This window comes from Cynara cardunculus, assembly GCF_001531365.2.
Source record: "Cynara cardunculus var. scolymus isolate 2C chromosome LG 4, CcrdV1, whole genome shotgun sequence".
Lineage (NCBI taxonomy): Eukaryota > Viridiplantae > Streptophyta > Magnoliopsida > Asterales > Asteraceae > Cynara > Cynara cardunculus.
The window spans coordinates 9,021,953-9,035,938 of record NC_037531.1 but is presented as its reverse complement, the minus strand read 5'-3'; the positions used below and the strand labels follow the sequence as shown (position 1 = coordinate 9,035,938).

General features: G+C 35.9%; 1 protein-coding gene across 2 annotated transcripts in view; it reads left to right on the top strand.

The window, feature by feature from the left end:
- The window catches only part of LOC112511567, a 41,156-nt gene extending 29,116 nt beyond the window's left edge, over window positions 1-12,040 (top strand). For both annotated transcript variants that reach the window (XM_025117241.1, XM_025117240.1), the window contains exons 17-27: window positions 2,821-2,997; window positions 3,092-3,280; window positions 5,838-6,079; window positions 6,192-6,338; window positions 7,068-7,287; window positions 10,040-10,165; window positions 10,247-10,390; window positions 11,096-11,170; window positions 11,253-11,426; window positions 11,503-11,562; window positions 11,748-12,040. In XM_025117241.1, coding sequence (XP_024973009.1) covers window positions 2,821-2,997; window positions 3,092-3,280; window positions 5,838-6,079; window positions 6,192-6,338; window positions 7,068-7,287; window positions 10,040-10,165; window positions 10,247-10,390; window positions 11,096-11,170; window positions 11,253-11,426; window positions 11,503-11,562; window positions 11,748-11,822 — 1,629 coding nt within the window. In that variant the 3' untranslated portion in view covers window positions 11,823-12,040. The remainder of the gene's footprint in view (window positions 1-2,820; window positions 2,998-3,091; window positions 3,281-5,837; window positions 6,080-6,191; window positions 6,339-7,067; window positions 7,288-10,039; window positions 10,166-10,246; window positions 10,391-11,095; window positions 11,171-11,252; window positions 11,427-11,502; window positions 11,563-11,747) is intronic.
- The last annotated feature ends 1,946 nt before the right edge of the window (window positions 12,041-13,986 follow it).

Below are 13,986 nucleotides of genomic sequence, written 5' to 3'. Positions count from 1 at the left end.
ATAAGCCAATGTGAAAAATGGGTACAGAATTACCGTTACCAATAAGTAAAGAATCGTTACCGTAGTAGGCCTCTGAGTTATCCATGCTAGATAGGTCTGGTGTGGCATGATGGGTTGCACCAGTATCTGGTTTCCAAGTAGGACCAGAAGATGAKCCARCCTCTGAGTGTGATGTAAAATTGGCCTGTGGTGCAGGATGAGACTGGTTCGGCTGAGTTGGGCACTGAGACGGTAGATGACCTATGCCACACCTGTTGCAATGGCCATAGACTGTGTTGTGGGTTGAAGCCCAAGAAAACTGTCGCGAGCCATTGCTATCCCGAGGGCGATTATTGAAACTACTACGTGAGTTGCCACGAGAAGAACCACGAGATCCCCGACCACCTCGGTTATTGTTGAAAGACCGAGAACCATAATATGCTTGAGCCCGTGGGGTGGGAAAGGGGTTTAATTGATAACCCACAAGTTGAATGCTTTGGAGTTGTTGCTGAAGTTGATCGAGATTCGGTTGTTGAATCGAAGATACAGCAGCCGTTAGTGGCTGGGATATTGGAGCAGTGTTGGCCAGGAAAGCTTGTGGAGTTAAGGTCTTTGTAAAAACATAGTCATGATCACACAAAAGACCATGTAGTTCATTGAAGCGAACAGGGGGTAAACGAGTCAGTAAGTTGCCTTTAATGACATTGTATTCCTCTCGAAGCCCTGYGATAGTTAGCATTACTAGGTCTTTGTCCTTCATTGGTTCTCCAATGTTTGCTAGAGCAGTGGCATATTCGTGAACCTTGCTTAGGTAGTCAGCCGATTTTTCATCACCCTTCATGGTGATTCTAAGCAATTGAGTTTTGAGAGTAAATTCATGAGAGGCTGTAACAGGGGCATAAGCTCTTTCAAGAGATAACCATACCTCACGTGATGTTTTTCCCTGAATGTGTTGATAAGAATCTTCGGACACAGTAGAGATGATAAGCATCCGAATATGGGCATCGTTTGAGATCCACTTGATGTAGCTTGGATTGTCGGTGGTTGCTGATTCGTTGGTGACTTTCTGATCAGGGCACGGTACTGTTCCATCAACATAACCAAAGAGATTATGAGATGTGAGAAAAGCTTCAATCATAGAATGCCAATAGCCATAGTTGGTACGTTTGAGAGAGAAGGAGAATTTGTGGGAATTGTGAATGGTTTTCTCCTGATGTGAAAAAGCGATTATAGCTGCCATGAATTCTGATGTTGATTTGTCTGGAATTTAACGTCGGCAGAGTTGCTGATCGCAGATTGTTGATTTGGCCGGCAGAATTGATGAGCGGCGATTTTAGGGTTAGAGAAAATAAAAATCGATAAACGAGGATTTGATAGTGCTCTGATACCAAATCAGAATTGGTATCGATTGTATTGATTCAAAAAAACAATATAAGACACTTTTAGACAAGTAGTTATATAGGTAAAACTAATTACACTTTGGACCCTAGACAATATTAAAAATATAAACTAGACTAGCCGACTTAGTCTAATNCTTTTAGACAAGTAGTTATATAGGTAAAACTAATTACACTTTGGACCCTAGACAATATTAAAAATATAAACTAGACTAGCCGACTTAGTCTAATAGTGACTGTCAAATGACAAACCTTAAGATAAGGTGATAGTGGTGGTGGACCGGAACAGTTGTCAGGTTTGATGAACTCTAATTGGTATGATGGACACCAAAACGATGGTGATGATGCAACTTCACAGGCAACAAAGACTAGGTGGTAATGATGGTATCAATTGTCAGCGAGTTTGGAAGTTTGAAGTAGGTTTTTTGCTACACCCTCTTGTCTAATGGTCCCATGGCTGTCCACAAAAATCACCATGGTGGTGGGACTTTCTTTTTTTAACTTCTGAGGTGAGGGTTGTATCAAGAGCCCATCATTGTTGCGGAAATAATAGTATTTATTTATAATGGGAATAAATATAATACTTACCAGGCAGATGGACTGACCAACATTAACCTCAAGCGAGTCCTAAGGATAAAAATGGCCAAATTAATAAACATATAAGGCTTTCAAGTCTAAGTTTGCATGGCGTCCAGATTCATGAGCAATTAGGACCTAACAGGAAGTCCTTGGCCAGATTATAGATTTGTATTGTACGAGTGTGATCCATCTATATCCTTGTTTCCAAAAAATTATTATGATTGTTGCTCTCTTGTTCAGTGCCTTCTGTTTTGCAGTCAACTTGATTGTCACTACAACCCTTGTGGTCAACATGATTTGTACCTTTAATACTATTTAATTAGTCGATATACAACTTATACATTATCCGTACTTTCATCAATATATTTCTGTAATAAGTGCATTAAAACGTGTTAAATTGAGCTAGGCTGTCGAGGGACCATCTAGCGCTTGATTGCCCAAGGTGGGGATCAAGCAGACGCTTAAGCTGAAGCATAAGGGGTTCATTCAAATATACAGGATATCATTTCTTTCTAGATTATGTAAACATATGAGAATTCAAATTTCTGATTAGTTTGACTTATATACATTATTAATCTCATTATTCCATTGATACAAACTCGGAAAAATTGGAAATATTTTATCCAAGTTAATTAATCAATGCATAACCTTTTGAGAGGCTTAATTTAACGACTAATTGCTGATGCAGCAATGGGGGAAGTACTATGTGACCTGAACTAATCGAAGCGGTATCATAATGTGTAGTTGGCTGCTTAAGTGGGGTTGGAACTCTTAGGACACTGGGTGCAATGCGTACTTTATGCAAGAATGTATGATTAGTTGGCTTCATTCTTTATACATGTCTCCTGAATATTTTTCCTTTCAGACATGCCTGGTTGGAGCTGGTCCTGATGGCAAACATACAGCTCTAGAAGCTGTCACGATAGTTCTTGATCTGCCACCTCCACAACCTGGTTCTATGTCTGGGCTTACATCAATTGATAGGGTATTTGCATCTGATCCAAAGTCGGCCTTGGCTTTACAGAGGCTAGTCCAAGCAGCGGTAGGGGCATGTTATGTAAAATGGATATTCAATGAGTTGATTACAGATGATCTGTTACCGAGTATATTGTAATGACTTGATAAAACACTTACAGGTGTGGTTCCTTGGTGAAAATGCAAATTATGCTGCAACTGAGTATGCATGGGAATCAGCAACCCCTCCTGGGACTGCACTGATGATGTTAGATGCAGATAAAATGGTTGCAGCTGCTAGTTCTCGCAATCCAACTCTAGCTAATGCTCTCACTCGACTGCAGCGATGTGCTTTCATTGGCAGCTGGGAGGTACGGTGTTCCATCTTGCATTTTTGATACTTGATGTTTGTCATGTCGCATTCATTCAATTATTAGCGGTGCCTTTTCTTTTTACAGTCCTCTATTATAGTGGAAAACTGGACTTGTAAATGATTCTGCTTCTCACTCTTTTTGACTTGTGTATATATCATAGAGTATGATCTATATGAGTCATTTATTTCTTTTAAAAACTTGTAGAGGCTATATAGAGTACACTATATTTAACTCTCTTGCAGAATTCATAAATATTTCACACACACATACTGACATACATACATACATATAATACACACATGTATAATACCTATGGATACATGCTATAACACATACATACATATTATACACATATATATATAATATATACCGACATGCATAAATGTATACATACACACACTGACATACATGTATATAGTCACAAAATCACATATACTTACATGCATACATGTATACGTACACACACTGACATACTTGTATATAGTCACAAAATCACATATACACATGCATACATGTATACATACACACACTGACATACATGTATATAGTCATAAAATCATATATACACACATGCATACATATATATAGAGAGAGAGAGACTCACATACTCATATATGCATAAACACATATACATACACATACATACAGGGAGCTAAACATTTGAGAACCCACAAAATTGTGAGAACCATGAGAACGGTGTATCATGTGCTAATTTCATATGATTTTTTTTCATCTAAGGCTAGAATTTAGGATATTGTTAACATAATTTGTTTTACGATGTGTTTGTTTAACATGTATTTGTTTCACAATGTGAAACTTTTTAGTGTGTGAAACAAAAAATACACATAAAAAAGTTTCACATTCGAAACCAAATACATATGAAAGAATCACATTGTGAAACAAATATTTGTTAATCAATACATTAAATAGTAGCCTTAGATGGAAAAAAAATACCTGAAAAGTAAAATTTCTCACGGTTATCACAATATATGGGCTTCTCATTTGATTACGCCCCCATACATACATATGTGTATATAAGCATACACAATATAAGTATATGTATGTGTGTGCACGCTATCTACACCCATAACTATATATATATATATATATATATATATATATATATATATTCACACACATAGATATGTATATGTACGTACTTGCTTATAGATACATACATATATATACACATGCACACACACATAAAACACAAGTGCGTAGACATAGATGTATAGCTATATACGTATATTGTATATGTATATATGTGTATCTGATTCATATGCTATAGCCAACATTATATGTTACTATTTTGTAGACTCTCATATGCTATACAGTAGTATATGCCAACTTGGCTTCATGCTATGGTGCTAACACACTTGTGTTAGGAGACAGGTACGAATCCGGCCTATGGATATGCCATTCCCATCCTTCTAAAGGGGGGAAATTTTCCTGGTTTGTGTAGAGGGGGTGCTTTGCATGAACCATTGTGGACTAGGAAGACCAAAAGTGTTGATATGGACCCTCCAAGAATAAGCTTGAGAACCCATTTGTATATATGGACCTTGCACAACACATTAACTTGAAAACCCTGAGAACCGATTTAGCACTAGACCCTAAGAAGGTTAGAAAATCAGATTACTTAGGGTTGAACAAAAGATTGGAATGAGAAAACTTGTTTCTGAATTTCAATTTGAAACACTTCACAAGAAGTTGATCAAGCTCTTTGAATGTTTCTTAAGTCAAAATTCAATAGAAGGTCTTAAAACATAACCAAAGGCTTTCTTAGCCTCTATAAAAAACAAACCCTGATAAAGTTAAGAACATAAAAATACCTAAGAAATTGGAAACTAACTTTAATAAAACTCTAATTACATAAAACATTCGGGTTGGAACTTTTTTGAATAAAATTCATATGGCCCAAAATCCCTTATAATGCCCTATCTAAACAAAGTATAAATAGTTCTTTATGCACAAAAACACACCCATAAGCATAAGTGGCCCACTGCATTGAACTTGGTCTTCATATTGCTCGAATGCTTTGATATCCTTGTAAACCTTCACTAACTGAGTTCACTAAGCCTTATAGATAATGAATTAAGGCTTATTGTAATTTCTTGGATCCGGATCTTACTATAGGTCCTTGTGGCATGCTAATCAGATTGAAGATTTCTTGATCATTACCTTCTTGATCTTCTCTTTTCATTGTGTGCAGGCTGTAGCATAACAAGTATTGATGCCACAATTTAAAAAAAAAAGTATATATGTAACTCATATAATAGCCTAGATACAATATATATATGGTTTTTCTTTTTATTTCTTAATGATGTAATGCACATACTCACAGCGATATATATTTATATATATCTATACACACTGAGACAGAAATAAAGATATTTATGTTATATTTTCGACTTATGTTTGGGGGTTTCTTTCTTTTATTTTTCCTGTGCGGCCTACTTAATTCTTTATATTCACAGTCCACCCCTATGATGCATGTGGACAAGTTGGGGTGCCGTTTCTCATGCATTCTTGTGATCGGTATTTTTCATCACAGGTTCGTATCATTGCTGCCCAGGCTCTTACTACCATGGCAATTAGATCGGGTGAGCCTTATAGGATACAGATCTATGAATTTTTACATGCTCTAGCAGAAGGGGGCGTGCAGTCTCAGTTTTCAGATATGCATATTAGTAATGGGGAAGATCAAGGAGCTAGCGGTACTGGTCTTGGATCTTTGCTTAGTCCAATGCTGAAAGTCCTGGATGACATGTATAGTGCACAAGATGATCTGATAAAGTGCGTACGAGTAATTGTTTATTTAGTTTCTGCAATTGTTCTATAAATACATGTCACATCGCCAGACTGTACTCCAAACTCCGTATGAATATTTTTGTACTTGAGGTTGCAGAGAAATGCGCAACCATGATAATGCCAAAAAAGAGTGGACTGATGAAGAACTAAAGAAGCTATACGAGACACATGAAAGGCTTCTAGATCTTGTTTCACTATTCTGTTATGTTCCAAGATCAAAGTATCTACCTCTAGGGCCAACAAGGTAAGTGTCTTGTTGATGTTGATTCTCCTTGGAGTGAAAATAACAAATTGACTGCAAGAGGTATGAAACTAGTGGCATCACTATTTTCATCACCGATTGACATATTTGTTATACTCAATAGCTTTTTTATTTTCTTGATCTTCATTGGTTCTTAAATTACATTGAATTCATTGTAACTTACTGGCTTGTTTCTAGTTGATGCAGAAGCACATAATAATTAGAACATTTCTATGAAAAACTAGTATCATTGCCATCTAAATACAATTAATAAATATGCTGGTTCTTCTATTGTATCTACTCTGCTTAAATTGTTTACAAAAGTTATATATATGGATGGCTGTTCTCTGGGATACCTTGTCATAGATAATGCTTAGATGAGGGCTTCCCGCACCCACATTTAGGGCCTACTAGGTCGACCTACCAGGCTCTGTGTACCCCACATGACAAGTAATGCTTGAGGAAAGGGCCTCTCAACATGAAAAGTCCCTGGCCTCGTGGTGGGCATTACCAAGGATCAAGAAACTGAGAGAGAGAGCGAGCGAGAGAGAGAGAGAGAGATAAAAGAAACTCAAATTGGAGAAATATAGAAATAAAATATGCAATTAAGCTGAGATTGATGAAGATGCATTTTTGGAAGCACAACAACTTAGCCAAAAGTCGTTCTTTTTTGATGTAGAGGAAGCTAACACATCGAGACATCTCACTTCTTTTTATCTCAATCTACAACAGTGCAAAACTTATTGACATCTATCGCAATCGGCATAATATTACTGCATCAACTGGCATGAGAGATCCTGCTGTTGCTACAGGGATTTCTGAACTCATATATGAAGCCACTAAACCTGCACCTGCAGAGCCTGACAATATTGATGACGATCTGGTAAATGCCTGGGCAACCGGTCTTGCTGATGATGGTTTATGGGGAAACAATGCTCCTGCAATGAATAGGGTGAGAAACGATCTAATTTGGTACCCACATATGAACTTTCTTGTCTTGATCTTTTCTGCTTACAATATCTCTTAATGTCATTTTTATGCTTGCTAAAGAGCCAAAGGAGAGTACAAGCGCTGATTCATGGAGTTGAGTATGTTGTGAATGCTTTACCGAAGGCAATTATATCAACCTTGATCAAGTTGATTCTCAGTTTGTTTTGAAGCGGTTGTGCACTATACTGGGGTTGAGTTGGCCTTGTAATCAACTACTAATGATAAGTTCATAGATAATTTAATATATCTTCCTAAGAAACATGTAACAAACGATATATATATACAAATGTATTTCTTACTCAGAGAGAAGGGAATACCATGGCATCAACCCAAGACATCGGGGCTGAGAAGCCAAATAGACAACTGTTAATGGAAAAGAAACACCTTTTTGTAGAAAATTATAACAAAAACGCGACATGTTTTCAAGAGTAAGGAATAAGAGTTGCACGGTAAAAAAACTGCCCAAACAAAGTCTCTTTGATCCTCAGAAAAAGTATTAGGAGTGTTACGTCTACTAGTTGTTTTAGTTCAAAAACAGGTTTCTTTCAGGGTCCCAACTCAGCAATAATAGTCATTTTCCAGGGCTTGAGTAGTTCTCCGTCTATGAAGACTGTATGTCCTGTACCTTTCTGTTAGGGACATTGGTGTACCTGTAGAGGATTTACCTTTTGTTTGTTGATGTGATATGCACATAGGAAACCTTGACTTTGATTCTCTTTTTTTTTCTCTTGGAAATTCTACATGAAGTTGAGAGATGTTGGAGATGTCTTCTTGCCATATAAGTAAACCTTTAAACCTACCCCTTAGTCTTCCTTTACCACTTTCTAAGTATCTACTTTATCATAGACCAATTTTGCTGAAGGTTAGTGCCTGTGTAACAGTCCATGAACCACCAGGAAGATAATGGAAGTGGCTTTCCAAGAAGATTTGGAGACTTCAAAATATAATCTCTTATTGTCTCCTGCAGAAAGCAGGGAAGATATCTGATTGAAGTTCAAAATTCTCTCTACTAACTCTGATTGCTGCTGTTCTTTGTTGTATTTGTATCACAACCATTCTTGTCTGCTGGTCAAGAAAAAGACCACCAAAAATGAGCCCTTAATGGTGTTGCAAAATGAATTTTATGCAATGCTGGAGAGTCAAGGCCTTCAATTTCATGAAGTCTTCTTGTGGACGGCTGATTTAAGTAGTATATTCAGCATCTTAACATGTGATTATGAGGCCTTTGATGATAATAATTGAGACGTTAAATAATGCATGGTCTAAATAACGAGTCCAAAATGCTGTAGCTTGTGCAGCTATGCTGTTGCTGGTGTAACAAAACTTAGCTGTTGAATGACATGCTCATATCATGCAAATTGTAGTTTTTTTGGGAATGGGGAATTTTTGCAATTGCAATGTTATGAAGACATAGTTGTACTGTATTTATTCTCCAAAAGGGAATGAGATCATCCTACTGGAAAACTGACTTTTGATGTAAATCAACTCAGGTGTAGTATAAATAGTTCCCATTACCTTAGCCAGTTACTTGAACTGAAACCATCTTCTTGGAGTGGCATTATACATCACCAATATTGTGTGAAGGAAAGTCAAGAAAGTTGAAGATAATTATGAACTATAGTCAATTTAATGGCACTCGAGCGGAAATTAATTCCAGATGGTGAAGCTTCTAAGCTTCCAGTATCATTTTGTTTTATCTGCACTTATATGATGCTATATATATTTTACCTGTTGAGCCTTATGGGTATATGGTTCAAACTGGTGAGTAGTCCATCAACAAACAATAATGCCTTGGTTGACATGTTATCGGCAAGCAGAAGAAGCTTCATCTAGTTACATGAGTTGATGATAACGATTTGAGAAAGAGTTTTCTATTGATGGAATTATTAATGTCATTAGAAAGATTTTGTTAGCACCTTGAAATCTATTATATTCACTAGTGAATTGTTCTCTAGATTTGGTTATGAAGATTGCTTCTAGGTATAAAAGTTTTTTACTTCCAATAAATCTTTGCCGCACCCTCTATTAAGGTTGCTTCTAGGAAAATCTGTCAGCTGTGATAATAGAATAGGAGAAAGAGGATCCATGAAATAGTTACGTATGTAAGGTAATAATGCTGCTTCCATCCTAGCATTTTTCTCAAACAATCCAACAACTTTTGGATCTGTAATCTCACTGATCCACTCTGGTTCTTATCAAACTATTCCTTACGACTTCTTTATGCAATTTATGCAAACTGAACTTCAGAATACAGACAGAATGAATAAGCAAAATATTGCACACAAATGCTTTTAGCAATAACCTATTACAAGTCATATTGCTGGAAAACTTGATTTTAGTAATTTCAAAAAATTCAAGTGAGGTGAAAGTGTATATAAAAGCTTGAAATTCAGCCAGTCTGTTGATTGAAATTATCTTTCATCTTCAATTTTAGCATTACACAGGTCTTGGTTTTCACATGACATCTCAAGAAGTGAAGGATTGCAACTTTAAGGGGTAACATAGTTACAGTAGAAGTAAATCAATTAATTTTTACTTATCTGGATTAGGTATCTTAAAAAACTTGATAGTAGTTGTCCCCCAACACTGCAAAGTTCATTATTTTTAATTGAACATGCAATGGCATGGCTTGAATTTAAGTCTCCTTGCTTTATTGAAGATAATCTACTGCTCATTTATAATCTGATAATATAACTTGGTCTTGCTTTTCATAGGTTAACGAGTTTCTTGCTGGTGCTGGTACCGATGCACCTGATGTTGATGAGAACATTATTTCTAGACCTTCCATGAGTTATGATGATATGTGGGCAAAAACTCTTTTAGAGACTGCAGAAGTTGACGTAAGAATTCTGTGTTAGCATGTGGTCTGGTGCATGGATCATTGTGCACTATGATTTAAGATATTTATATGTTTCATGCAGGACGATGATGGGAGGTCTTCTGGATCTTCTTCTCCTGATTCAGTAGGGTCAGTTGAGACGTCAATTTCGTCTCACTTTGGAGGAATGACTTATCCGTCATTGTTCAGTTCCAAACCATCTACTTATGGGTCTTCACAACCAACGGTACGTAGATGATGAAAACTAGAGTTATTCCATTAAATGAGATAATGTAAGTGGTGTTAATGTTCCTATAAATTATTTTAAATGAAAGTCATATGTTGGTTTATCATGAATTTAGTTATACATAAATTGTACTTGCATTTTAGTCATTTGCCAACTTTGTTAGAAAACATTCCAAATAGAATCAACTACATGTTGTCAGAACATTTTTGAGTCATGAATTTTTAGTGAAGAATAATGATCGGTTAGCAAACATTATAATTGTGTAGAAATCCATAGAGTACAACTTTGGTCCTAATAGTGATTTTTCATCAGCTTCTTCTGTCTTGGAAGTAATAATTCACGGTTTTACTTATCTCCTTTTCGTTTAGATCACAGATTACAATTCGAGAGTTGGTGTGTAGTTTTGATTTTTGAGGGCGTCATTGGTCCCCTTGGCTTTGTTTAAATGAAGAGAGTAGAGTGACTCCATCTGTCCCAAAATAAATGTCCACAATAAAAAAGGCACAAAGTTTGAGAAAGATGTAATTATTACACTTTTTAATTAACTAAATGACAATTCCAACCCAAATAATAGAAGGAATAATGATAATTACGGGTAGAATTGGAAAGCATATATTTTCTTCTTGTAAATTTACCTACCTGATAACGCAAATAAGTATTGTTAGGTAAAAGGTTATTTAATGAAACGTTTTGATATAATTGCAGGAGAAGTCAAGTAGTACGAGTCGGCAGAGGAAGGCTTCTGCTGGTTCCTCGTCTTATGAGGGTTATGGTTCTCCGGTTAGTGTTATTAACCAACCAACTAACCAACCAATCTGTGTTTTAAAAATGATATTTTGATGATGCTATTTTTAAAATATAGATTAGCGAAGAGCCTCCTCCATACTCATCACCTGTCCACCACCAAAGATACGAGTCATTTGAGAACCCGTTAGCTGGGCAGGGGTCAAGTAGCTTTGATTCTCATGAAGAAGAACGAGGGAATTCGCAATCTGGATCAGCGCTTTATGACTTCACTGCTGGTGGTGATGATGAGGTACCTTACCTTACCTTACCTTCATTCTTTCACTTCTGGTTTTTTGAACTTTTTGACTTACAACCCTTTATTACAGTTGAACTTAACTGCTGGAGAAGAGGTGGAAATCGAGTACGAAGTTGATGGGTGGTTCTATGTAAGTACACTACACTATCTATACATCATCATCATCATCATCTAGTCCATGCTAGAAAGCAAGCATCATTCTACCTACATAAACCAAACTAATTGAATGTGAAAATTGTTTGATCCTAAAGGGATACTTCTTTGTTTTTACGGGGGGTGTTATATCTAATAATTTTTTTTGATAATGAACGACAGGTGAAGAAAAAACGGCCTGGTCGGGATGGGAAAATGGCCGGGCTGGTTCCTGTTCTGTATGTTAGCCAGTCTTGAATGAAAACTTTGGTAGGTAATTCTTGAGATGTAGCTGTATAATATATATGTGTGTGATTTCAACATATTGGTGATGTGCAATTGATTTTTGAATTACGAGTTCGATCTTTGTGCAAAAAAGGCAGACGTTCGATTTGGCATTGGATTGAAGGATTTAGGTTTCAGTCATTGCTCGATTCATGTACAAGGCTTTCGTGTTATGATTTTTGTATTGATTTCATTTCTACTTGCTTCAGGAAGAAAAAAGAAAAGATTATGATAAATTTTTGTTTTAGAATTAGAAATTGAAAATTGATTAGGAACTCTGGAACTGTCTACAGTATGCCACATGTTTCTTTTCACAGTCATGATGAATATAGACACATTATTCATCGTGAATCACAAATATCATGAAATGATAAATATATCATAACATTTTTGATGAATAACATGTCTATAATTCCTAATGTATCTATCATGTGTCATGTTGGTTTTCAGGTTTCTAATCAATTTTTAAGTACCCAACGTAATCGCTATCGTTTATTTGATTATATTAGTGGATGATGAAATCAAAAAATCTTCAAAAAAAAATATAAATTTCCCATTTTATCCTGGTTGAGATGAAGAAAATCTCTCTCTAATCGAGGGGTAAAATTGTACTTAATAATCACATGTTATTAAAATTGTGTGTACTTTTTATTGTACACATTTATTTTCTTAATAATTTGTGAGTAAACGTTGTCCACATCCAAGTAGTGCAACTTTTGCTTAATTAAATGCTAATACATGGGGTGATGTAAGAAAAGAAGTTACAGTGAGAAGTGTAAAAAAAGATCTTAAAACTTTTAAATCATTTTTAATTCTATGTCCAACCATGAATTACGCTTTAAAAAGAAATTGATCTGGTACATTTCGGTGTACCTCATTAGTGTTGACATTCAATTAGAAGGGTGAGGATCTTTTCTTATACTTCTTACCATAACTTCCTTTCTTATCGGAACCCAACCCTGTATGGGGTGGGGTTGGGTATATATGATTTTGCTATTGCACTTGTATATGACCCAGCAACTGGAAAAATTAAAGCCATATATGTATAGTCTCCCCCGCCACCACTATCCACCATTTTCATATCCTCTACAGTCACCGTCGTCCACCTGTCACCACCACGCCTCTACACCTAGCACCGTTGTCGCTACAACAACCTCCACCATGCCTCCGTCGGTTCATAAGGATCTTCTAAACCAAACAAGTATTACCTTTCTATGAACCCGGTTTTTTTTAACTACGATCAATTATATCAAACTATTCGTTTAAATTTGATACTATAATATATGTATGTATTTATGTATAGGGAAATTGTGTAAAAATGTTTATAAATTAAATTCTTAAAATACGTACTTGATTTATGTCATTTATAACCACTATAAGATATATAAAATCAACAAATAATTTTTAGGGTTAACTTGTATAGCCCTATCCAACTGTCTTGGTCATACCAAACACTAGATAGACAACTTGTCTTGTCCTATCCTGCTCTCTTGTTATGTCCAATCATCATCTCTTGTCTTGTCCAATCCTGTACGGTCCTACCATGCCTGTGTACCAAACACTACCTAAAGGTGCACCCACTTTGAAAAAATCTTGGGTCCGCCACTAACCTATATGCAATTTTTGTAAGGCGTTATTTGATTTTTCTTATCTTTTTAGTGTCTTACTTTTTAACTTTTAGTAAATAACCTAATTCGTATCATTCAATATCATTGATTCGTTGAGTAACAATAGGAAATATTGTTTATATACATAAAATTGTATTTATGATATTATATATATATATATATATATATATATATATATATATATATGACGCCATAAGTAATGTCTTAAAAAATGTTGTAGTTTAGGCGTGGCTCCTAAGGCTGAGGCTTGACCTCGTCGCAGTGCCACATTTTATGCCATTTAGTACCCGGAGAACGGTTTATATAATTCAATCATTTTTAATCATTGCTTAAAAATTAAACACAAAACTAAGAGATAATTTACCAAACACTTGTTGTGCAAACACTTACCGAGTGGCACTCGCTTTACAGGTGAACATGGTAAAGACCAACAATCTTATTTGGTAAGAAGCATAATAAAGACCAATAATCTTAACCGGTAAGTGGGGGAGAAGTCTCAAACCCGGTTA